The sequence below is a fragment of the Pygocentrus nattereri genome, chromosome 4, assembly GCF_015220715.1.
Source record: "Pygocentrus nattereri isolate fPygNat1 chromosome 4, fPygNat1.pri, whole genome shotgun sequence".
NCBI lineage: Eukaryota > Metazoa > Chordata > Actinopteri > Characiformes > Serrasalmidae > Pygocentrus > Pygocentrus nattereri.
Window position 1 is genome coordinate 47,029,478 of NC_051214.1, and position 11,981 is coordinate 47,041,458.

Below are 11,981 nucleotides of genomic sequence, written 5' to 3' on the forward strand. Positions count from 1 at the left end.
CAGGCAGCCCTCATGTCTCTGTTACCTTTCTGGCTCTCCCTCTTAGTGAGGCTGTAATAGACCAGCCAGAGTCTCTGCTGCACTCCGTTAACCCTGTACGCTGTAATCAGTCTCTCTTTACAGAACTAACCATCTGTATGTTTTCTTTCTCTTTGCCCGTCATGTGGGGTCTGATGCCTTTGTTTCTTCTGCTTTGATCAGGTGCCCACTGCTCACCAGCCTTCTGGACCAGTTTGACCACCATAGAGCTTCTCGCCGTACAAACGCTGTGCAAACCTCACCTGCATGAACTGACCCTTCAGATCATTCTGCTGCTGGACAGACTCAAACTATTTCATTTTAACCATGGCTTCATTGTTTTTTCCTGTTGAGGATGGGATGGGTTTTCAGTCCTGGTTCCTCTCAATTTTCTTCATCCTGCTGTTTTTCCTTGCCACTGTCGCCAGTGGTGACGCTCACAGGGTCTCGGGCCCAGAGTTTTCTGTTAAGCTGCTTTGTGACAACACCTGTTGTAAAAAGTGCTGTATGAATAAACTTTGACATCTGTTTTTGAACACGGCCTGTTATATTTTTCAGAAGGTCCTGCCAAGAAGGAGAAACAAGTCAGCCGAGTATTTTTCTCCATCTCTGTTCTGGGAGAGACCCAAATTCCTTGTGCTGCATTTTGTAAAGACAAAAAAAAAACAGCATTTTACAAATACAGCTGTAACAGGTGTTTCCCTCCCGCTGCACCTGCTCCAAAATCCAAGTCCTGTGAAAGAAGTCAGAGCGTCCTTTTAGAGAGAATAGCAACTTTTCAAACTTAATACACGAAAGAACTTCCCGGATCACGCGTTGAAGGCGAGCATGTCCACATTTTGACTTAGTATGTCGAAATATTTTATCTCTATGCCTCTTTTTTTTCACAAAATATTGACTAACGTTAAAATTGATCGAAAGTCAAAATGAACTTTTTTTCCTGATCAAAAGTCTGATATTGGGAGTAAAAACTCATTCATTTAACACGCTAATCCAAAATCCAGATGAAATAAGTGTTTTTTGTTGTTTTTCGTTTTTACTTTACTGGGAGACTTTTATCTCCGTACACCGGAAAGTGCCTGAAATCCGCTCGTACTTGACAGGCGCGTGACGTCACGTCAGGCGGGTTTTTCATGGAAAGTGCTAGAAGGGCCGCAGCACCGCCGCCTCGGAGCGCTGATATCCCTCCACGTCAAAAAACAAGTGCCACAGAGAACCTGTTTCTTGGCACGTTCGTCCAAACGCGGTGCGCTGTCCTTCACTCACTTCGTGTAGAATTGATAAACAATAGAATAATATTTTATTCTTAATCAGAAAAGAAAAGCTTACCGTTTCAGTTCGGTGACTAATACTCTGCAGCCTCGATGAGGGCACCTGCCTCTTCGTAGTGAGTGTGGTGGATCAGCTCCTGCAGGCTCACATAACTAGTTATCATTTTAAGTATTATCATTTTCTGGAGGTTTAAATTGCTGGGGATAAAGATGTTAGTGAATCTGAAGATTATTTCATTCCCATACATGATTATACATTACATATTTTTGTCTGTAAATAATATGTATGCTGTCTATATCCTGTATATAACACTAAAGAGGCCTAAATTAAATCCCTTGTGAGTCAACGTACTTTTTTAATAAACCTGATTCTCATTTTCATAACAGGTGAGTTCAATTAACCTGATGTAGATTATAAATTCAGTTAAGTGATACTTTTTTAATCCCACAAACGGGGAAATTCCACCTCCACATTTAACCCATCCATGAAGTGAAACACCACATACACACTAGTGAATACACACACACTAGGGGGCAGTGAGCACACTTGCCCGGAGCAGTGGGCAGCCCTATCCACGGCGCCCGGGGGTTAGGTGTCTTGCTCAAGGACACCTCAGTCATGGACTGTCGGCTCTGGGGATCAAACCAGCAACCTTCCGCTCACAGGGCCAGTTCCCTAACCAGTTTTGTAGATATCTGTGAGAAGTTATTAATGCATGAGCTCAAACATAATTTGAAATATGATTTTTTTCTGTATTGCAAGTCATTTAAACAGTTTTTTTATCAGCATTTTTATTTTAAAGCCCAAATGTGTGAAGTTATTTGTCTGAAAATGTAATAAATAAACAACGAGCCCTCCTGTTATCTTTGGACTTAATGGGACTTCAATAACTGAATGTCTCCCTGCTTATATAACCATTCAAACCTGCTCTGGAAGCCACAAACATACTCAGGTTTTTAAAAAAGTAAAAGTCCCAACAAGGACCACGTCGCTTCTTAGCTGTATACAATTTCTACAGGTGAACCAATAAAGCAACTGCCACGTAGTTAAAGTCACTCTGTTTAACCTCTTTAAAGGCCAGAACAGGCCCAAAGATTCACTGCACACTTCTATGTCCTAAGAATTTCTCAGACAATTTGCACTGAAGTCCCTGTAAGTTACGGAATAATAAGCCTTTGAATGTAATAAGCCTGGGATTTCAAGGGGTCAAAGATCATTGCTCACAGTCAGGCTGTGAACCTGAAGGAAATGTGCATTAATGAAGACCAAATATCGTATAACCAACGTTAGATAAAGTGGTTAGATATAAACAGAAGTGGTTAGAGTGGCCGAAACCTTTTAACGTAAGTGAAAGCACCGTTACTTGGATGAAATAATGACCAGAATTAAAAATACTTTGTAGAAAAGCACCAAAATATTCAGCGGTTGAGATGCAAACGGTCATTCGGAGTGGTTTAGTGTGAAATGGTTCACTGGAGAGACTTTTACAGTGGTGGTGATGGGAACCAGGGGTCACCATGACAACAACACTAACACTAATAGTCCTAACAAGGACTATTTTCCCCCTATTTAACTCTGTTTACACTGGAAAAAAACTCAAAACTGTCATATCACTGTATTCATAACCATTTCATGTAGTAACTTTTCGTAAGGGAGCTTTTAGAGGTGGACGGCTGGTTCCTATCACCACCACTGTAAGTGATTCTAGAACAGAACTTTTCACACCAAACCGCTCTGTTTACATCGCAACCATTTGGTTATGCAGAAAACTTTCATCTTTACATACTGGGTTCTTCACAGAGCTGCAGTTGAACCGACTACGGATCGCAGATCACCAACAGAATTAAACTAAGCACGAAAACAAAATATCGACGCAGTGTTAGTGACTAAAATGTGACTCAGAAAAAGCAGATAATGTTTCTCGCAAACACACTTGAGCAGAACTAAAGCTGTTATCATTTGAAAACACATGAGACTGAGTAACTATAACCAGTCATGACGCCACCCTGCAAACTAATGCATAAAGTAAAAGGGGGTAAAATAACATTCCAGCGTTTGGATCTTCTGGAAGTGGAAGATGCATCACACCCACACACTGGAAAAGTGAGATGCACACTCTCAAAAAACACGGTTCTTCAGGAGTTCCGTAGTAAAGACAGTGGTTCCATACAAAACCATGAACACCGAAAGAGCCATTTGCATGATTAAATGGTTCTTCAGGTGGAGAATGTGTTGTATATGGTTCTATGTAACACCAAAATGGGTTCTGCTTTGTTACAAGCTTGACACTGTAGCAACAGAAGAACCATATACAGCCAACGAGATTTTTTGTCAGATTAGGATTAAAACCCAGTTTAGATTAATGATGAGAATTAGTTTATTGGTTTCCATGAGAGCACTAGTTTCCTGTAGGACTCCTTTAGATCCCATTAGGAAACCATCAAATGCATCTGGATACAGTCCAGAGCAGCTGTTAAAGAGTCCGTTACACTGTGATAGTAGCCCATCAAGTGAAAAAACAGAATACCATTAGTGGCTACTGGATACCACCAGAAACCAACAGAAACACTTAATGGATCTGATTTTTTTTCATATTTCATTTCATTTATTGTTTTTGACACCTACTTACCTTCATTCCATTATCTTCTAAGTTGAGGTTGCTACACAGGGTAGACACACACACGCATAGTGCTGGAGCCTATCCCAGCGGTCACTGGGCGGAAGGCTGGATACACCCTGGACAGGTCGCCAGTCCATCGCAGGGCAGACAGACAGACATAACAGGGCAGACAGAGACAGACACACACATCTATTTACACACACAGTCACACTGAGGGGCAATTTAGTGCATCCAACAAGCCTGAAGTCACCTAGACTGCATATCTTTGGACTGTGGGATGAAACCTGGGCAGACACAAGGAGAGCTCCACACAGAAAGGACGCAGGTGAATCAAACCAGGCCTTAATATCCCCAGGACAACCTATTTAAACACAGTTTATTGTATTTTTGGGAAGCCCTGAAAAGTTCCTGCCCTGAAGGAGAAAATAAAAGTCTCCTATCTTTTCTTCCATTTCTTTTCTGGCCAGCATTCAACCGGATCGGACCCGGATTTTCTTTCTTCTTTTCTCTTCTCTCTGTAATACTGATTGTTTTGTAAAGCTGCTTTGTGACAACACCTGTTGTAAAAAGCGCTATATAAATAAATTGTGCTTGCTTGCTTGCTATTTTGAGGGGATAATGAGTAGGGCTAGGCAATGTGACAATATATATAATTATTGTGATATATGATGTCCCGACAATTTACCACTAGTGCAGCACAGTAGGCCAAATACTGAATAGAAACTCTGTTGACAGTTTTTGATAATTTTTTTTTAAATGTTGGGTTTTGTCACTATTACAACTGATCAGATTTTTGGAGAAATAAGTATCGTGACATACCGTTTACCTTGAAACTTTAGTATCACAATATTGTATTTTCATATTGCCCACCTGTGATAACAAAGCAAGATTATGATAAAAAAAAATTCAAGTCAGAATTTTTTATTTCGAAAGTAGTTCTATATCAATGTAAAAATACTGATTTAAATATTTAGAAGTATTTTTTTATGATTAAAAAAGATGTTGCAAACTGCAAAGACCCTCTCCATGCTGTAGTACCGGCCCAGCCCGCGGACTGATACGCCGCATTTTTCTAAGGCTGTATAAAATCCGGCTGCCGCGCCGCAGCATCACTTGTTGGAGATCAGAAGGTTTTGGCTGCGTTTTTCACGTTAAATCAACGAAACAAATCAAGGTGGGTTTTTTAGAGGATTTAGAGAAAGGTTGGCTGTCTAATTTCTCCATCTGTGTAGACAGTAAGCTGACTCCATTGCGGTCTTTGGGGTTTATTTAACGTTAGCCGCCTTGAAGAGGGGACCGGTAACAAAGACAGCGACGTTGACGTTAGCTAGCTAAAGCTAACCGCGATGTCCCCGCATTTAGTTCAGTTTTATAGCTCGATATTGACCTCAATTTACGATGTTTGTAGTTGCTGTGTGGTTAATCGACTAAACTCAACTGGCATTCGTCGTGTTTGCAAGCTGTAACGAAGGCTTTCATTCACTTAAAGGCCGCCAGCGGGAGCTGCGTTAACGTTGCGTTTAGAGTGCTGGCTGTTGTCAAACATCTTACTCTTTAAATAACCCCATAATATTTAAGATAACCGAGAGAAATGGGGTAGCTTCGGGTATTACCTTGGGTTTCTGTGTATGTAGATACAGACCAAGCTGCCTACGAAGCTGAAGTTCGCTTCTTATTCGAATTGTCCGTTCCACCTTAAATGGTATAGCAGTGTCAATCTACCGCCCAAGCCGACAGAGCGCAGTTGCTGTACCATTTAAGGTGGAACGGAGAATTCGAGTAAGAAACCAACTTCAGCTTCACCGCGTCTTGGAAATTGGTAGTATAGTGTTCATTAAAGAGGCACATAATACAATATAATGTGGTTAAAGGTGTTTTTTTCTTTTTCTTTTTCTTTGGGAATTAGGGTTCAATGTCCAGTCTCTCGAAAGCCATGTGCTTCAGCTGGAGTGACCGGCTTCCTTCTCTGTAGATTCTAATGTAGATTTTTAATTACGCTTTAAATCCCGTTCAGCTTGGATCTGTTTATTGGTTAACCTGGTATCAGAACATCCGTCTTTACGGTGTTTAAAGCTGGGAAAGTCGTGTTTTTGAGTCCTCCTCAAACACGTGTTTCCTCCATTGTGAGCCGCGCAGGTCTCGCCATGTTGATTGAGCTCTACAATGGGGAAGTTCTCCAGCAGCTTCATTTTGAGTTCTGGGAGGAGTGGCCTGGTATTAAAGCCTAGTTTGCTCCCATGTCTTCACACCTCGTGTACCAGAACGTGGCACTCGCATTGAAATTCACCTGTGAGCTCGGAATGACTTTTCTGGCCTCGCTGCGAGGAAACTGAAGTGAAACAAAAAGCGAGTTTGGTCTGATTCACACTTTCACTCCGTCTCCAGATGCCTGAAGAAATGCGCCAAGAGGAGGAGGCTGAGACCTTTGCCTTCCAGGCGGAGATCGCCCAGCTGATGTCTCTGATCATCAACACCTTCTATTCCAACAAAGAGATCTTCCTCAGGGAGCTCATTTCCAACGCTTCCGATGTAAGTGCCAGTTTGAGTTGGATGGGTGCCCTAGGGTGGGCGTTATGACCAATATCGCAGTACCTACAGACATTTTCATGATGTGATGTACATGGAAGTATTTGATTTTAAGATTGACTAAGCTAGAACGGAGCAAATGAAATGCAGTACAAATTATTGTTTGTTTGCCTTTCTCTAAATGTATCTACAGGTATAATCTAGATCAGATTAAGAGACCCTTATTAGTCCCATGACGGGGAAATTTCACCTCCACATTTAACCCATCCATGAAGTGAAACACCACATACACACTAGTGAGCACACACACACACCTTCCGGTCACAAGGCTGGTTCCCTAACCTCCAGCCCATGACTGCCCATAATCATGCTCACTTTATTAAACATAAATTTTGTTTAATAGTGTTTTATTCTTTGTGTTCAGTGTTCTCATTATGCACAGAAAGGCATTGTGCAATAAAATATTCTGCCCCCTTTAAAGATATAAATGCTAAAGATATAATACCACAATACATTTAGTGTTGTAAGCTTGTCAGTTGTTTCAGTTGTGAATGTGTTGCAATGGATAAAATGCTCTAAAGCAGCAGCAGTGACATTATAATCCACTTACAATTAATTTAATTACCTTGTGCTGTTTTTTTAGGCTTAATTTTTTTTTTTTTTTAATACATGCACATTATTTTAAAAAGTTGATACCCATGGTTACCTCAAAGGTTTAAATGTCATTGCCCACCCTTACCTGTGATGGTTCATTGCTCAAGTATGTGTAAGATGTTGACTTCAGCTCTTCCTTTCTGATTCATAGGCTCTTGACAAAATTAGATATGAAAGTCTGACTGAACCATCCAAACTAGACAGCGGAAAGGACCTGAAGATTGACATCATCCCCAACAAGCATGAGCGCACCCTGACCCTCGTGGACACTGGAATCGGCATGACCAAGGCAGATCTCATCAATAACCTTGGTACCATTGCAAAGTCAGGGACCAAGGCCTTCATGGAGGCACTTCAGGTAAACTGCTGTAAGAAATGAACAGAATAGTGCTGAGTTATAACGTGAGGATTGGTTATAGATCGCATTAGATTGCATTTCCTCAGTGTCATTTTAATTGGTCCACATTTTCTCAGTGTTATGCCATTTGTTAAAACAATACTTTACTGACCTAACGTTTTATTTATTTATTTATTTATTTATTTATTTATTATCTTGATCATTAAAGGGAAATGTTGAGCAGAGAATGCACACTTACTGAAATGAAATCTAATTAGTGCCTTTTGGACCATTCTCTTAAAACAACTAAGTTACAATTTGTGTTGCATTTGGGTGCTGGACACTTTGACCAAAACGCACAAAATCGAGAAAATGTGACACCATTTATGGTCATTGTTTTTTGCCATTGATGAAGCTCCTTTAGTGTCAAATATCAGACTAGCAAAATCAATGCCCATCATGCTGTGTCTGTAGAAGCCGTATCATCCAGCACAAGAACAAAGTAACTAGAACCTGCCCAAATGGCCCTCTTAAATATGAGCCGTTTTGTGTATTAAACTTACTTTTAATACATGAACTTATTTTTGTAACCTTCTCCAGGCTGGTGCAGATATTTCCATGATTGGGCAGTTTGGTGTGGGTTTCTACTCTGCCTACCTGGTGGCTGAGAAAGTCGTGGTGATTACCAAACACAATGATGATGAACAGTACGCCTGGGAGTCCTCTGCTGGTGGCTCTTTCACCGTCAAAGTCGACCATGGTATGTTTGAGTTCAGGAGCATCTGAAAAGGAACCATGCCTTTTGTCAGTTAGCAGGTTAATGATGGACATCAGGTTTGATTATTTAAATATCTGTATTGGTGAGTAGACAGACTTGGTTTGTGTGTTAAACTCAAAACTCTAAATATTACAAAGGCCTAACATGGGTTTGTCTGTAGGCTTGCATGAGTGGGGGTCCGTTTTTGGTTTGGATGAATTGGAATAGTTACTTTATGCAAGACATGTAATCTAGAAATAAAACTAGTCCATTGGAATAAGTTTGAAGGTCTGTGTTCTCAATCTGTAATTTGGTTGCAGGTGAGCCCATTGGACGTGGAACTAAAGTCATCCTTCACCTCAAGGAAGATCAGACTGAATACATTGAGGAGAAACGAGTAAAGGAGGTGGTCAAGAAGCACTCTCAATTCATTGGGTACCCAATCACCCTCTTTGTAAGTGTTAAAATGTGTACATTTTCATTTAAATGGTTTACTCTGTGTTTCCATGAAGTATAGAATGGCTTAATATGCATAAATGTATATGTATACTTGTATGTAGTGGGGAGAAACTCAGTTTACTTGGGGAATCTTGACTGTTGCTGTGTGGGTGGTTGCATGAAGGATTGCAGTCTATTTTTCAAAAGCTCTTGTGCTAACCTGTTCCTGCTCCTCTTACAGGTGGAAAAGGAGCGAGACAAGGAGATCAGTGATGATGAGGCTGAGGAGGAAAAGGCAGAGAAGGAAGAGAAGGAAGAAAAAGAGGAGGGAGAGGACAAGCCCAAGATTGAAGATGTTGGTTCAGATGATGAGGAAGACTCCAAAGATAAGGACAAGAAGAAAAAGAAGAAAATCAAGGAGAAGTACATTGACCAGGAGGAGCTGAACAAGACCAAGCCAATCTGGACCCGGAATCCTGATGACATCACCAACGAGGAGTATGGAGAGTTTTACAAGAGCCTGACCAACGACTGGGAGGACCACCTTGCAGTTAAGGTATTCACGAACGGCAGAATTAAGGGTTTACTGTCCTGAAGGGTGCTGTGAGATTTAGATTGATTTAATGTTCTGTAAGAATTATGCTGTCTTTAGCACTAGCCTATTAAGTTTCAATAGCTTATTGACTATTGGTGCTGTTACAGCAAGTAATCACACTTCTAGCTCTGCAACCAAGTTTCATATAATGTGTTTTTGTTGTAGCACTTCTCAGTTGAGGGTCAGCTGGAGTTCCGTGCACTCCTCTTCATCCCCCGCCGTGCTCCCTTTGACCTTTTTGAGAACAAGAAAAAGAAGAATAACATTAAGCTCTATGTGAGGAGGGTCTTCATCATGGACAGCTGCGAGGAGCTCATCCCAGAGTACCTGAGTAAGAATCAAAAGCATCAAGTGTAGTGTAAAATTATTGGTTATTAACTCTGGAGTGGTATCCACATGACTAGGTGGAACTTCAGACTTAATGGTTGAGTTTGACGAGTTGATTCTCCCTCTTCTCCCATTAGACTTCATCCGTGGTGTTGTGGACTCTGAGGATCTTCCTCTAAACATCTCCAGAGAGATGCTGCAGCAGAGCAAGATCCTGAAGGTGATCCGCAAGAACATCGTCAAAAAGTGCCTGGAGTTGTTTGCTGAGCTGGCTGAGGACAAGGACAACTACAAAAAGTTCTACGAAGCATTCTCCAAGAACCTCAAAGTAAGCTTGTACCTGTTGCAAAGAGGTTCCCAAAACAGTGCATCACCGTGCTGTCTAACATTATGCGCGCTAAAGGTTTGCTGTGTGTGGTGAGAAGAGTAGAGGTGCTAGAGAAGTCTAGCCACATTGGTTACCAATCCCTCTGAATAGCTACCTTCCTCCACCTCACCTCCAACCCAAACCTGAAATGCCTTCAGAATAATTAATGACTTTTGAAAGCAATGGTTCGAATGGGGGTGGTTTGGGGTTTGAGCTGAAGTCTGCTGGGAAGTAAATCACCCGGGGCAGGGTTTTTCCTTGGTTTAGTACTGCCTGTGTGAACAATCCATTGGAAATGAGTCTTGCACAAGTTTTGACCTAAAAGGAATGTTTTGTGAATGGGGAAAAATTAATACCAATTTTGTTTTAGCTTGGCATCCATGAGGACTCTCAGAACCGCAAGAAGCTGTCCGAGCTGCTGCGCTATCACAGCTCCCAGTCAGGCGACGAGATGACCTCCCTTTCAGAATACGTCAGCCGCATGAAGGAGAACCAGAAGTCCATCTACTACATCACTGGTGAGACTCAATTGTATTTGTGTCCTCCCTTTCACTTCTAAGGCTTTACAATGTCAATTGGTATTTAAATATGAATGTGCACACGTGCTTTAAGGGGTTCAGGCATTCAGATGGTCTTGTTTATCTGCTTTAAGGTGCTGAATGAATCTTTGCTTTTGGAATTGTTCTGTTCTCAAAACCAAGCTGTTTTGGGTAAACTGGTACGGTGCAGGGCACTGCACTGTACAGTTAACTTGCCACAAAATACTACGTAGTAGTGCTGCATTCTGCAGCCAAAAATAGTTAAATGAAACCGTTCTAACAAATTTGTTCTTACCAGGTGAGAGCAAGGACCAGGTGGCCAACTCTGCCTTTGTGGAGCGTGTGCGTAAGCGTGGCTTTGAGGTGCTGTACATGACGGAGCCCATCGACGAGTACTGCGTTCAGCAGCTGAAGGAATTTGATGGGAAGACACTGGTCTCAGTCACCAAGGAGGGCCTGGAGCTGCCCGAAGATGAGGAGGAGAAAAAGAAGATGGAGGAGGACAAGGCAAAGTTTGAGAACCTCTGCAAGCTAATGAAGGAGATTCTGGACAAGAAGGTTGAGAAGGTAAATTGAAGTTGCAGGCTGAGCAGTTGAGGGACTTCAGATTTAAGACTACAGAGCTTGACCTTTTTCTTCTGCTGTACCTTCTTGCCAAAAACAGGTTTCCTAACTTTGTATTTCAAGGTTGTTAGTGGTGAGTCTAAAAGCCTCAGGGGTTGGTGTGGTTTGTTCAAAGTTGGGAATGGAGAAAATGTCTGGTGTGGTTGTTAATGTTTGATGAACATTGTGTGAAGGTTGGTTTGTTCATTAATGCAACATGGATGATTTTTCCTGATTTGAGTGGAAGGAGACATCTAACAGTTTTGCTAGATCTAACATCGTCCTTGACAGTCTTCAGTTTCATTCCATTTGTGCTGTATACCTGCTTTTTGTTGTTTGTGACGGTCTCAATCTGTCCCTCAGGTTACGGTGTCCAACAGACTGGTGTCCTCACCCTGCTGCATTGTAACCAGCACATATGGCTGGACAGCCAACATGGAGAGGATCATGAAGGCACAGGCTTTGAGGGACAACTCCACCATGGGTTACATGATGGCCAAGAAGCACCTGGAGATCAACCCTGACCACCCCATCATGGAGACCCTGAGGCAGAAGGCTGAAGCTGACAAGAACGACAAAGCGGTGAAGGACCTGGTGATCCTGCTGTTCGAGACTGCTCTGCTGTCCTCCGGATTCTCACTGGATGATCCTCAGACGCACTCCAACCGCATCTACAGGATGATCAAGCTGGGTCTCGGTAAGGGGGGTTTTCAGAGTAACTGGTTTTGTATTAGAACAGCATAAAGCTTTGTCCCATCATGGAACACCATTATTTGTGAAGATTAGGTGGTCCCTACCTTCAAGGTCAGACAAAGTGGAAGCATCTTAGTACATGGTCATCCAAAGACTCCAGAATATTTCACAGGGGGTAATGCGTCATTGTAGAAGACGTTCAAATTATTAAACATCCAGTATTGGCTTGTTCATC

The 11,981-nt window shown here is 41.9% G+C and overlaps 1 protein-coding gene across 1 annotated transcript in view; it reads left to right on the forward strand.

The window, feature by feature from the left end:
- The first annotated feature begins 4,993 nt into the window (after positions 1–4,993).
- hsp90ab1 (heat shock protein 90, alpha (cytosolic), class B member 1) overlaps positions 4,994–11,981 on the forward strand; it is a 7,776-nt gene continuing 788 nt past the window's right edge. Inside the window, exons 1-11 of the mRNA XM_017695666.2 lie at positions 4,994–5,084; positions 6,296–6,439; positions 7,242–7,448; positions 8,028–8,187; positions 8,505–8,638; positions 8,864–9,178; positions 9,383–9,548; positions 9,682–9,872; positions 10,282–10,429; positions 10,749–11,017; positions 11,417–11,750. Coding sequence (XP_017551155.1) covers positions 6,296–6,439; positions 7,242–7,448; positions 8,028–8,187; positions 8,505–8,638; positions 8,864–9,178; positions 9,383–9,548; positions 9,682–9,872; positions 10,282–10,429; positions 10,749–11,017; positions 11,417–11,750 — 2,068 coding nt within the window. The 5' untranslated portion in view covers positions 4,994–5,084. The remainder of the gene's footprint in view (positions 5,085–6,295; positions 6,440–7,241; positions 7,449–8,027; positions 8,188–8,504; positions 8,639–8,863; positions 9,179–9,382; positions 9,549–9,681; positions 9,873–10,281; positions 10,430–10,748; positions 11,018–11,416; positions 11,751–11,981) is intronic.